The sequence below is a fragment of the Dacryopinax primogenitus genome (assembly GCF_000292625.1).
Source record: "Dacryopinax primogenitus strain DJM-731 SS1 chromosome Unknown DACRYscaffold_9, whole genome shotgun sequence".
In the NCBI taxonomy this organism is placed as follows: Eukaryota; Fungi; Basidiomycota; class Dacrymycetes; order Dacrymycetales; family Dacrymycetaceae; genus Dacryopinax; species Dacryopinax primogenitus.
In genome coordinates, this window is record NW_024467206.1 from 67687 (window position 1) to 81422 (window position 13736).

The window sequence follows — 13736 nt, forward strand, 5'->3', positions numbered from 1 at the left end:
CTCTATTTTGGGCTCAGAGTCTGTGACTGCAGATTGAAAGTGGGCAGGATATGAGAGTCCCAGGCATTGTTTGTGGTTGATATCCAGCAGGTTTGGAGCATTTAGTGAAGTCAGGGGATGGCAGGAGAGACCATCTGGACTGGTGTGTCTTTTTTGGTGGGAACTTAGAAAAGGTCAAAGTTGAATTGGTGGATACCACTGACCCAATGGTTGAGGGCTGCAGCAGGCTGCTGGTCCAGATTATTTAGCATGCCTTTTATGCAGGACACCTCCACTTCCACAATAAATTGGGGTGCACCAATGAGGAAGACTTGCAGTGCCCAGAGAGTGCAGTATAAGCCCTATAGTTTGAGTTTGGGCTGAGAATATCAGGATTCAACACTGTTCCATGTCAGGGATCCAAAGTGAGCCAGTTTCCATTTGCCATTGACGTTGTTTTGCCATAAGACATATCCAATGCCAATATTCAAAGAATCAACCCCAAGGATAATCTTTTGGTTGCTCTCATAGTTGATGGGACAAAGGAGTCCATCCTGACAGGCATCTGCCTTTAGCTGGTCAAAGGCTGCTTGGTGCTTGGGGCCCCAGGCAAATATCATGCCTTTGCATTTGAGATGTTCCAAAGGGCATGCTTTCATAGGAAAATCCTTTATGAATATTTGGAGGATTCTGAGGGTACCCAGGAAGGCTCAGACTTCTGTGAGACTGCCAGTCCTGGATTTTCGCAACCTTAGAAGGCTCAGGCTGTCAGCCTGCATAGGTACACCATTGGCCAAGGATGATGACTTCAGGAGCCGCTATAACCATTTTCGGACCACTGAATGTGCTGCCAGAATGTTTGATGTGGGTCAGGATGCAATTTATGGTTTCCATGTGTTCCCATATGAAACAAAGGATGCTGTTATTTTGGGTGTGCCATTCAAAATCACCATCAGGGAGCTCATATCATGTTGGTGGGCTGCAGAGGGGGACATCATCAACAAAGGGGATGGTATATTCGGGAATCTCATTGCAGAGGAGGAAGGTAACGTCTTCCTGCATAATCTGAATGCCATTTGTGCTGCCCATCTAATTTTGGGTGCTATGCAGGGAGCCTTTGAGTGACTGGAAAGTGGTGAGATCCCAACTTTCTGGGTGCAGGAGGTGTTGTTTGAAGCCACAAAAGAAATCGAAGAGTGTGGAGATGGAACATCCACCATAGGACTCAATGAGTGCTTCAGAAAGCGGAGGAAGGGCTGAGTCCCAAATTGTTACTCTGTTCAATGGTTGCAGGTCCAAAACAGGCTGAAGGGATCTGCCTTTCTTCAGGACACAAAACCAATGGGATCGGTAGGGAGATTGGGAGGGTTTGTATATTCCCACATTTAGTTTGTCCTGTAATGCTTTCAGGACTTTTGGTAATCAAGCAGGGGGCACCAGAATGTTCTTTTGTTGCCAGGGTATATCTTCAATTGTCAGAATTTGGACCGGGTTGAAGTAATCACTGCAAAATAAACCCATTTCTTGCTCATTCCAAGCAAACACTTTTTCGTGGGCATGAAGGACCCATGCCACAAGTTTTTCTTCATTGGGCCAAAGGAATCCATATTTGTTCATGTTCAGTTCGTCAAATCGTTCCAGAGTGAGCCAATTTCCAGGGATAAAGGTCAATGCAGTGTCAGGCAGTGGGGGAAGCATAGCAAGAGGGTTGGAGGGAAATCATCTCCATATTTTTACACTTTCAGGTGTTGTTGTCAAGACAGGCTTCATGCATCTGTCTGCTGGTTTGTATTTTTGGGCCCCATATACAGGATGGGTATTGTGGGGTATGGTATCCAATTCTGAAATTTCTATTTGAGAGCCATTGAACAAGGTTGAGTGCTGATATATCAAGGTTTCTGTTCCATCTTCTGTTCGCCAGGGAAGATGGATCCGAATTAAAAATCCTGGATCGCATGTTTTCTTCCCATGTGGTGCAATTGGGTCCATAGGTTGATTGTCTGGTGGGGATTTGGACAGGTGATCTGAACCTTCTGTTTTCTGTCCATGTAATCTTGGGTCATGCAAGAGGCGAGGACATGGAATGGGCAACTGAGGAGCAGGTGGAAAGGTGGGTTTGGGAGGACAAATGCCTGGACATAGAAGTTGAGACTGGATATACCAATGCACAAATTTGGAACATGTCCAAGAAGCTGATTAACCAAACCATTCACAGATTCCATTCACCATCCATTCACCAGGGTGTACACAAGTCCGATTTGCTCACAACACTTTTTGCTGATGCCAACAATACCAGAGCTGCCATCTAGGATGCAGGCAATGGGAGTGTCATAGTCGCCAATTAAACAATCAATCTGCTGGAGGGGCACCATGTCTTTGCCAACTAACAAACTGTCTGCTTCCTGTGAAATGCCTTTGATCTGATATATCAGAGCCTTGCCATCTTGTACTTTGGTCACCTGTATCATGTCTGGGATAACCAGTTTCTTGCCACATGGAACTTGAACCAGAGTGTCAGCAAGAGTAACTGTGAGTGCTGCAAAACCATTTCATCTTCTGTATTTCCACCATGTTTGGTACGGGGCTTCAGCAGGTCTGGGATGGCATCCAGCTTCTCCAGTTTGTCTACTCATATGCCGGCAAAGTGAGCAGTACTATGATGTATGCATGTGTCCAACTTTTCCTTTCTGGTGGCTGGTGTGTAGACTTTGGAAACCTTGACTGATTTTCCCATGGATGCCACGCGCCATTGCTTGAGTTGTTCTGCTTTGGCCATTAATACCTTGATCTCCTTGTCATTCCATTCCACCATATCATCCTGTTTTTCAGCAAGGATGTGCAGCACCAAGTGATCTACTGTGATTTCAAATTTGGAGTCTGAGCCAACATCTTTGATGATTACATTGTGAAAGGTGATGAGAGGGGTTGCTTGCGATTTTGGACAATGTTCCAGGTGGTCCTTGTAGTAGCTGTCAACTTTTTTCTTAAGGTCCTGACCAGGCCAGTGACATGGGATAAATTGGCCACCAGCAAGGACATGATAGGTGCTGTCTTTCTGAAGGAGTCCTTTGTCCACATATTTCTGGGCTCCTGGGCATGTCACAATCTTGTCAGTACAACCAGTAGATACACCATTAAAGTGGCAGAGCATGCATTCAGTATTCCAGGGGCCGTATCTGTTTTGATTTGGGTAGTTCTCCATTGGGACAGGAACTTGATTTGCACCAGTAGCCGGTGTGTTGTTACCGTAAGTATTTTGGGAGGGTTGTCTGTAGGAGTTTTGCTGAGTGGCCAGTTGGTTCTGGATTGCAGGTTGCCAGTTCATAAGCATGTAGATCTGGGAAACCATTCCATCCAGGTTAGCCATGTGTCTGGTAATATCAGCTACCTGTGGGTTGCTCTCCATTTTGATGTCTTCCAATGTTGGTGCCAGTGTTGCATCCTGCGAGTAATTGGGTGACGGTGGCCAAACCTTTGCCATAGTGTTGCCCAGTGCCCATTCTGCTGTCTCCTTTATTCGGCCGTCATTTAAGGTTCATCCACTGCTCTGTCATATTTCTGTTCAAGCCAGTTTACCATCTTGTCTCCTCCACCAGTGACAGCAGGTTCACACAAGCTGAATAGCTTTTCCAGAGCTGCAAAATAATGGGTGATGCTGAGAGGTGTGGAAGAAAAGCGGGGGGCTGAGGGAGACGCCCTGCCCATGGGCATTGTGCATTTGCTAGCCATGAGGAGTCATCAGACTGCATCCACTATATTGGTGGTACTCCCACTGGAAGTGGATGATACTTCTGTGTTGTCTGAAATTGTGGGTGTTTCTCAGAGCATGGTCCATTGGGCTTGCTGTTTGTCCCTGTTGGTCTATGGCAGAGGTGGATACTGGAATACAGGAAGCCAGTATCAGAAGTCAGAGGAGGAGTTCTCACCTCAGCAGCGCTTAATCAGTAAAAGCTGCCTTGCATTGGGCTCCAATGTGATCCGACCCAAAAGGTGTCCAAAATATTGGTCTGATGGGTGGTGTGTGAGAACTCGCTAGGGAAAGAGGGGAGAGATGGGGAAAATTGGTAGAAAGGCTGGAATCAGCCTGAAGCTGAGCTGTCAGAAATCAGTTGGTAAATTGGAGCTTGGTGTCCATCCAGTCAAGTCACAGAAAACAAAAATATGCTAGGGCTCTGCTAAGTGCTGATATCCGGAACAAATTTTCAGTTTAGGTGGCACAGATAAACACCACACTGGGCTTTGTGAAGCAACAAATCAGCCAATCAGGGTCTAAGGCACTGTGCAACTCAATGCAAAAATCACAGTCAAGGTCCCTTGTGTGGACATAGCAGCATTGCAAGCCACCACTTAGGGTCTTCACAAGCCAACCAGCCACCTTTCACACCAAATGTGCAGCAATACCTTCTGATATGCCTCCTCACCAAATATTTGATGCCACCATTTGACCAGCACCCCAATATGCGGCCCAAGGTCTTACAGTGGGGAGTCTCACAATTGGTTCTTGATAACACTGCCCTTGCTTCAGTTGAAATTCAGTAGTGCTGCACCACATTCCTGACTGTGCACCTTACATCAACCAGGGCCCCACTGACTCAGGATAGTACTGAGCACAGCCTGGAGTAGCTAGTATAAGTAGTTTCCAGAGGCTTCTGTATCTAGCTTATTCTGCCCCTTTTCCATTAGCATTATACAGATCCAATTATCCCTTACTGGATAGGCAGACTTGACTTGACATGTGCTACTTGACTTATAGTGATTGACTGATGTGGACACTGAGCCCTGATTTATATGTACTGACTACCAATAGCTCAGCATTTGGCTGACTCCCACATTTCTACTGGCTTTCCTCTCTCCCCCTCTTTCCCCAGCAAGTTCTTGCACACCACCCATTGGACTGACATATTTGGACACCCAATATTTTGGACACCTCTTGGGTTGGATCACTGGATCTGAGGGGACATGGCCATTGCTTCTTCAAGGGACACCATTACCTGGCTTTTCATTATATTCAAAATAGCTGTTTCAACCATAGTATTGTTTTTGGCAGGGGCTCAGAACTGCATACAAGGGTGGGTATCCTTTTCTGCTTCCTTTTCAGTGGCTTTGGAAAGGTCCTTTGAATGAGATGGTCCTTCCTCCAGTGTTGTGTCCTGTTCCCGTTCCTGTGGCTCCATTTTGACCATGCATCCTTTGCCTTTTAGAACATAAGGTTTGGTTGGGTATGTAGGCCACTTCCAAGTAGCCCCTTTGAGTTGAGTTTTGAGGGATGTAATGATTGATCATAATTCTGCTTCCCATGTTGCCAATGCTGAGTCCACCATGTTCACTTCTGAACCCTGAGACAATATTGAAAAGCTTAGAAAGTCATTTGGCCCCTGTGAAGGCCTGAACAATGTGCACTGGGGCCAGCCAGGTTTCTGCTGCCAGGGTCTCTTTCATAGTTGCTGGTGCATTCCTGGCATACCAGGAACAAACCCAATCTCACAATGCCCCAGAAGGCCACAAAGCTATTGGCATTCCATCCAGAAAGGTGATCTTGTTCTGTGAATTCCAAATAATGTAGCCAGTTTGAAGGCTCTCATTGAGGAGAGAACACTCCCTCATGAAGTGGTCCAGTGCTCCACACCATACACACCCATTCTGGTTATTTCTGTCATTGTTTGAGGCTTGGTTCCCGCCTGACCATTGGTTTGAATTCTGGTATCAGTCATTCAGGTGGTTCATATTATATGTTGCCCTGGTTGCCATCATTTCATTTTTTCCTCTAATTGAGTTAGGACCTCTAACAGGCATTCCTGAATACTGAGATTCACTTCAGCCTTTATGTTCAGGATTGAACTTTCAATCCGAGCTAGGGCCACTTCTGTTTCTGATTTGACCATTATGGCTGCCATTCCGGGACTAAGAGAAATAATTTCTCCACTCACTGGGGTGTTTGCCAGTAGGAGCATGGCCATCTTTGCTATGTTGTCCAGGGGCCAAGGATTGTCAGGTATGGAATTGGGATATTTCGAGAGTAGCCTCAATTGGAGTTTCTCCTGGAACTTGTAGTGAACTCCATGCATGAACATCTGTTGTTGTTCAGTCTTTGAAAGGTATTCCTTCTGAACCAGCCACTGGGATACCCTTAAGAATTGACATTGATACTCTCCACATTGAGCTCTGCTGTCCATGGGAATGGCTGCACTCTACAAAAGGAGTTTCTCCAGATTGAGCCTCAAATACAGCCAGCTTGAATTCATAGCTCATGGGTAGAAGGCTAGAGTCTGTTTTCAAAACTCATTGAACTTCAGACTCACTACTTGACTTTCTTCCACCATCTCCCATACCTGGCAGACCTCCAAGTCTATGTACTTGAGGCAGTACTGAACCCATTTCTCTGGCAGGACCTTGCAGCTTTTGCACAATTGTTGCATGTTGTTGATAAATCAGATAATGTGTTTGGGTCAAGCCAAGAGCAGCATAGGAGTGTGCTTGCTCATTCAAAGTGGCATCACCAGATCTGGCATATGTATTGATAGGTTCTCAAGGGCTCATTCAATGTCTGAGGGTAGGCTCATCAGTTCGACTTCCTCTGAGATCAAATCTGTAGTCATAGATGGTGTTTGTCTTGGGCTGGTGGATAAGTTGGATAAGCTTTCTGATGGAGGCAGATTTTTAGAGCAGGCAGGGGTTGACTTCAAGGGCTGAGGTTGTGTTTCTGGTTTTTGAATGACGCCCTGCTTTGGGTGGTCAGTTTGACAATTGCTTAGGTGGACTGCTCAATCTGCTGTTCAATGCCCCAAGTTTTCTCCCCAACCAGAAAATTTCAAAGTCCTACATTGGTCACCAAATGTATTCTACACTTCCCAATGAGGTGTCAGGAGAAGGTCTGCTGGAGGGGGAGTCAACTGTAGTGGCTTGTACTTTGTAGTAGTAGTTTCAAAGTAGAACTGAGGCCAAATCAGAGGCAGACTCCAAGTATAGAGCAACACTAATGGCAATTTGAGAATCTGATACATGTTCCGAATCCAGGCACAGCTATCCGAAGGGAGTCCAGAAGAGAGGAGTCAGTGCAAGAACTCAAATGGAGGTGAATGAGTCTAGTTTCCTCAGGGCAAGGCTTCAAATTGAGACTTGGAACAGTTTGAGTAGGGAATGGAATAAAGAGTGACTGTAGAGTAAAAGAGTAGTATTAGGTGTCAGTTAAGTGATCACCCAACTTCATTGAGTGAGAGTGGAGCAAAAAAGGAGAGAGTCAGTCTGAGTGTCCCCATCTAAAGTACCTGAATCCTCCTACAGTCCGACCTCTCTAAGTGCAACCCATGTATGTGCATAACCTCCCAAACTGCATAGGGGAGGGACTGTCTCATGTTGAGAATGGTGTGAGCTAGTGTAGCAAATGCATAATACATAATGCATACCATTTGGTGACACGTCACCTGCCAATATGCAGCTTGAGAGGGACCTGATCAGGGCTCAGACATGACAAAAAGTTTTCAGGCAACCACTTGTTGCCTCCCTCCACACCCATATGCCACCCAAAAAGACACAGTTGACTCTTCAACAGTGCCTTGAAATTCTGCAGTACTATGATCAGCATGTCAAGCATGGAAAGCAGATGCAAACAGACATTGCCAAGAAGTTTCAGGTCAACCAAATGACAGTGTCACAAATCATTGCTCAGAGCAAGGCTCTGCTGAAATGAGCTGCAGAGACAGGCATCAACCTTGCAAGCAAGTGACAGAGGAAGGTGGAGTTTCCTGCAATAGAGAAGATGATGGGTGTCTGGCTGAGGCAAATGGAGACAGATCAGGTTGCAATCTCAGGGGGGTTGATTTGAGAGCAGTGGAGGTGGTTTGTGGCAAAGGAGGGGATACCAGAGGAGGACTGGTTAGAGCTGTCAGAGGGCTGGTTGGCAGCATTCAAAAAGTGACACAGGCTGAAGGGATTCTGGTGGCATGGAGAGGCTGATGCAGTGGCAAAGGTTGATGCAGAGAAGGAGCATGAAACCCTTCATCATCTCACAAATCAGTATGCACTTCAAGACATCTACAATATACATGAGACTGGGCTATTCAGAAAGATGCCTCCCAATTGCACACTTGCTACAAAACAGATGTTGGGCCGCAAGATGGAAAAACATCACTTATCCTATGCATTCACTGTCAATGCTGATGGATCACACAAGCTTGAGCCACTCATTACCGGTTGTTATCATTGACCTCACTGCTTCCTTGGGAAGGATGGGTCACATTATGGGTACCAGTATTACTGTAACAAGAAGGTGTGGATGACACAGGACATTTTTCAGCAGTATGTCCACTCTCCTCCTTGCCTGTCAATTACTCACTGGCAACAGGTACATAGAGGATCTTGATTGACAGATGAAGCAAGAGAATCAACACATTCTTGTTCTCTTTGACAACTTCTCTGGTCACATGTACAAAGAGGGCAGCATCACAAATATCTGGGTCAAGTTTCTTGTGCCAAACATGATGAGCCACATCCAGCCTCTTGACCAAGGTGTGATCTGATGCTTCAAGGCTCATTATCATTGCTCCTTCTGTCAGAGAGCAGTTCAATGTCATGTGGCAGGCATTGCACTGGTGGATATTTACAAAATAGACCAGCTCAAGATTATGGGACTCACAAAGAAAGCATGGGATTGCATTGATAGCACCACCATTGCAAATTGCTGGTGATGTGCCAGTATTCTCACCCTTCCTCATAAACCTGATGGCACAATCTGGCTGACTGATCCTGATGATCTGGTACCTTATGAGCCACCTCTCTGTCCCATGGATCAAGAACTGGCAGTCTGAGCAGCAATACATCAGCTTCATGATTCAATTACTGCACTACAAGCAGCTGGCACACTTGCTGCTGTGGATGTGATAGGTGCAGAGGAAATGGTTGAGTTGTCTGAGGTGCCAATCATCAATAAGCTAACTGATGAGGAAATCCTGGAGCAGGTATGAAGTGAGATCAGAGATGCGGAGGGTAACATTGAGGATGAGGATGAGGATGAGGATGCACCTGCCACATCACTCTGGTCTGATCAGCAGGCACTTGCTACTTGTCTTGAGTTGCAGTGCTTTGCAGCATCAAAACCACAACCAGAGTTCCAGGCATTGACTGACATGCTGCCCTCTGTGCTTTGCTCTCTTACATTGTACACACAACACTCTTTATTGCAGAGTAGCATCATGAGCTACTTCTCATAGAGAGCAGTGAAAATTTTATATGCCTGGACCCTCCTTCCCTGTCAACATGCATACCCTCTGTTCCTGCATACCTAAATCTTTTTCTCAATGCTATGCACTTAGAGAGGTTGGACTGTATCCATGTGGGTCAATCCCATTGCAGAGGAGACCCATAGTCATCATGCCAAATATCCATGGGGGGGGTCAAGACTCATTGCTGCAGTGTGTTGTCTGTGTAGTGAGGGTCCGTAGTGCCATGCAATGGTCTCTAAGGCCTGAAAATAACCATGGGAATACCAGCCTGACACCCCCCACTGGGGGTGGGGTTGTTCATCCCCCCCAAACCTTGAATACTGACTCCCTGAGTCAGTGGGGCCCCAGTTGACATAAGGCACAGTCAGGGACATGGTGCAGCACTGCCAAATTTCAAGGCAAGCAAGGGCAGTATCAAGAACCAATCATGAGACTCCCTGTTGTAAGACATCAGGCTGTGGATTGGGATGCTGGTCAAATGGCAGTGTCGAATATTTGGTAAGGAGGTGTATGGAAGGGTGTTGCTGCGCATTTGGCACTAAGGGTGGCTGGTTGGCATGTGAAGACCCTAAGCAGTGGCTTGCAGTGCTGCTTAAGTCCACAAGAGGGACCCTGGCTGTGTTTTTTGCATTGAGTTGTGCCATGCCTGAGACCCTGATTGGCTGATTTATTGCTTCACAAAGCCCGGTGTGGTGTTTATCTGCACTGCCTCAGCTGAAACGTTGTTCCGGATATTGGCGCTTAGCAAGGTGCATGCACATTTTCATTTTCTGTCAAAGGCTGTTCATGCCTATAAAGGGAACTGAATTTTGCCTTTCCTGTCCATGCAATGCTCAACTACACCTCCCTGCCTTCACTTAAACATGCTGACCATGCCCATAAAGAAGGCCCTCAAGCCACTCCTGCTGCTGCCAACCATTGCTCAGCTCCTCAGCAATGTGATCAAGATTGTGGATGTGATGGTCTCTGCTGCTGACAAGTGGAATTTTTTGGTTGTGAAATATGTGAAGAGTGCGCTGATCTGGGATGCAGTGATGCTTTTCACAAATAGCAGGGAAAGGCACCGCATCACCAATCTCCCAGAGATCTGGCTCAACCTGCTACTTGAGGACAATAGGGAGGAACTGGTCTGACTGACCAAGCTGGAGAAGGAGAAGGAGGAGGAGAAGGAGGAGGAGAAGGAGGAGAAGAAGGAGGAGCCGGAGGAGAATGATGCTGATGAGTTTTTCAGCAATCTTCTGGATGATTTCTTGGTACACCTGTCCAATGGATCCATTTTGTCTTTCATGTTACTAATGCGTGCCAGAAACATCATTCTGCTGCTGTGTCTAGCCCTGCTGTGGCTGAAGAAGAGCAGTCCATCAAGGCAGAGCCGAGTCCCACCAAGAATACAGCAGCAGCCACAGTCCCCACATGCACCAGTTGTGGTAGGCTGAGCAAGGCAGTCACCAAATGCATGGTAAGTCACCCATTTTTTCTTTGTTTTCTGCAACAGAGAAACTGATGACTGATTTATCACAGGGTTGGCTTTTGGAGGAGATGCTGGTCGCTCTCCTATCAGTCTCCAAGGATAACACAGTGGTAGAGTCCTTTTCGGAGGAAAACTGTGTAAGTTGTGCCCCTGTTTTTCATGTCCCTTGTAGGTGCTGACAATTTTCAGACAGTGTAAGACATGTCACAAGTGTGTCATCCTGGATGGTGACACACCCACCCATGATTGTGACATCATGGAGCAACTGGGTAAGGGGGCATGTTTGGTGTGTAAGGTGGCAAAAAAACTGTGCAGTGCACATATAGGTGTGCTGCATTTCTTTGGCAGTTTTTCAAACTCCATTCCTCAGCATGCAATGGAAAAGCGGCTGCCCCAAAGCTCACACTCTTCTGCCCAGAGACTGAAGAAACTGAGTCCCACACGCCCACTCCAACAGCCGAAAAAAAGAAGGCTGCCCAAGTGCCTTACCTGACCCACAAGCAGCACTGTCAAGGGTGAAAAGTGCAAGAGGGAGGATGAGGAGTTGGCTGGGCCATCTTCAAAGTGGCCCCACATTTCGGGTAAGTCTTTCAAACTTTGTGTATTGTGGCCAACACATGCTTATTTGGCCTTAGCAGACATTACCTTGCCCAAGTGGCCAGTTCACATGGTGGAACACTGGATGTATGCCTTGGAGAAATGTCTGGCACAGGCGCAGGAGGAGATGGCAAAGATGGCCACCTTTGCCAAGGAAATTTGGGAGCTGCTTGCAAGTGCTCAGGACTAGCAGTAGTTTTCTCTTTTTTCTTTTTCTTTCTTTTTCTTTTGTCCCATTTTTGTGTTTCTTGTTCATTGTCATTTCGTAATATGTAGTATAGTTCAGTCATGCCTGAGTCATGGTTTGTACACTTGTAGGTTCCGAATTTTGCCTTAAGCAAAATTTGAGGTAAGCCATCTTGTCCACTGGATGCAACTTCAGTGTGCCTCAAGACTTGTGACTTCAATAATTTTGCTTTTGGTAAATCAGATGTCATGCAAATCATAAGAAATTGCAGGTATTTTGGTAAGGACAGTGTTGTTGCCATACTACTGAGTCCACATGTGGACTTAGTAGATATATCTTGGGTGAATGGAGAAAAACAAGTGACAAATTTGGGAGGTAAGGCATGTGCTGTTTGACAAGCTTGTGGGTATAAGGTCCATGCTATTTATTCGGGATCAGGCTCTATGGTAGTCTATAAGACATATATCACAGTCTGCAAGATTTCAGCAGACATCTGCTGCAAAATGTTGGGTAGGGTGGGGGTATGTTTGGATCACTGGTGGTATGGGTAAACATGGAACTGGGCAATCTGGGCTTTGAGGATGGCACCATCCAAATCAGTGATCACATAACTGCCTCGAGCAGTCCATGTGACAACAACCATGGGACCAAGAAATCTTGGCCAGCTTGTCACTGTTGGACATAGGGAATTTGGGTGGGGGCATGAGGAACATTGCTTGTGCAAAGTCCATGGGAAAGATCAGGTGAACACCATGTGTGATGAAATATGGGGAGAGGCCGGTGCTGTGCTGGAGCAAAATTTGCTCAGCCCAGAATGCAGTTGGTGCCTTGTTGGGCCACTGCTTGACATTATCTCCACATGCATTCAAAATTGCTTGTTGGACTGTAAAATGTTTTGACTCCACTTTGTGCAAGAGTTGTATGGTGAAATTTGGATGTGCCAGATGCCAAAGTGTCATGCCAGTTCTTTCACAGCAGCCACCCAGGCTGATCCATTGTCAGTGACAATCTCTGCAATATTTTCCCAGCAGCAAATAATGTTGTGGAAGAGAAACAAAGCAAGGGCCATTGTGGTTTCTGATTTTAAAGGACACCATTCGGGGTATGAGGACAGGGAGCAGCAGACTTGCGCAATACAGGTGTATCCTGTTGCAGGAGGCATCTTCATGGGGTCACAGTAAATCTTCAAGAAATGTGGAGGTGGGTAATTGACTGTTGGAGGTTTGAGGACCTTCCGAATGCTGTGGACTTGACATGCATGGCAGGTATGGAGGTACCACTTGATATTTGCATGTAGATTGGGCCACCAAAATGGGAGATGGAGGATACCCACAACAGTTTTGAAGCCTTTGTGACCACTGTCATATGGGCTTGTTTCAGCGCAAGACGGTCAGCAGGAGGGATGTATATTTGGGGTGCGCCAGTGAGGTTACATTGACATAGTTTACCATCATGAAGGAAGTACTGGAGGGACTGCTTGATGAGGGCCACACATTGGCACATGTTCCAGTCCACAGGGAGTGACAAATTGGTGAGGTACTGGCAGATAAATCAAATCAGTCATCAAGGTGCTGCATGGAGGAGGTCCTGGGTATCTCTATTTCAGGCTCAGAGCTGTCAACTGCAGATTGAAGGTAGGCAGGATATGAAAGTCAGGCATTCTTTGTGGTCAATGTCTGGTGGGTTCAGAGCATCCAACACAAAGAAGGGGGATGGCGGGACAGACCATTGGGACCAGTGTGTTTTTTGGTGGGGACATGAATGAGATCAAAATTGAACTGGTGTATCCCACTAACCCAGCAGTTGAGGGCAGTAGCAGGTTGCTGGTCCAGATTATTCAACATCCCTTTAATGCAGGAGGCATCCACTTCCATGATAAATTGGGGTGCACCAATCAGGAAGACCTGCAAGACCCAGAGAGCTCAGTATAAGCCATATAGTTTGAGCTTGGGTTGGGAATGTTGGGATTCAACATCGTTCCATGCCAAAGATCCAAAGCAGGCCAGTTTTTATTTGCCGTTGATGTCATTCTGATAGAGGACATATTCAATGCTGATATTCAAGGAATCCACTGAAAGGATGATCCTTCGGTCCCTTTCATAGTCAATGGGACAGAGGAGAACATCCTGACAGGCATCTGCCTTTAGCTGGTCAAAGGCTGCTTGGTGCTCAGGGCCCCAGGCAAATATCATGCCTTTGCATTTGAGATGTTCCAAAGGGCATGCTTTCATAGGAAAATCCTTTATGAATATTTGGAGGATTCTGAGGGTACCCAGGAAGGCTT

General features: G+C 46.4%; 2 protein-coding genes across 2 annotated transcripts; one reads left to right on the plus strand and one right to left on the minus strand.

The window, feature by feature from the left end:
- Nucleotides 1-1916: 1916 nt before the first annotated feature.
- Nucleotides 1917-2201, minus strand: DACRYDRAFT_52384 (uncharacterized protein; the record flags this gene model as incomplete). Its single annotated transcript, XM_040775102.1, has 1 exon — nt 1917-2201. The coding sequence occupies one exon, from the start codon at nt 2199-2201 to the stop codon at nt 1917-1919; it is 285 nt and encodes a 94-aa protein (XP_040628593.1).
- A 5717-nt stretch (nt 2202-7918) lies between these two features.
- Nucleotides 7919-8182, plus strand: DACRYDRAFT_52294 (uncharacterized protein; the record flags this gene model as incomplete). Its single annotated transcript, XM_040775098.1, has 1 exon — nt 7919-8182. A coding segment is annotated over one exon (264 nt), but the record flags the coding sequence as incomplete, so codon positions are not given.
- Between the last annotated feature and the right edge of the window lie 5554 nt (nt 8183-13736).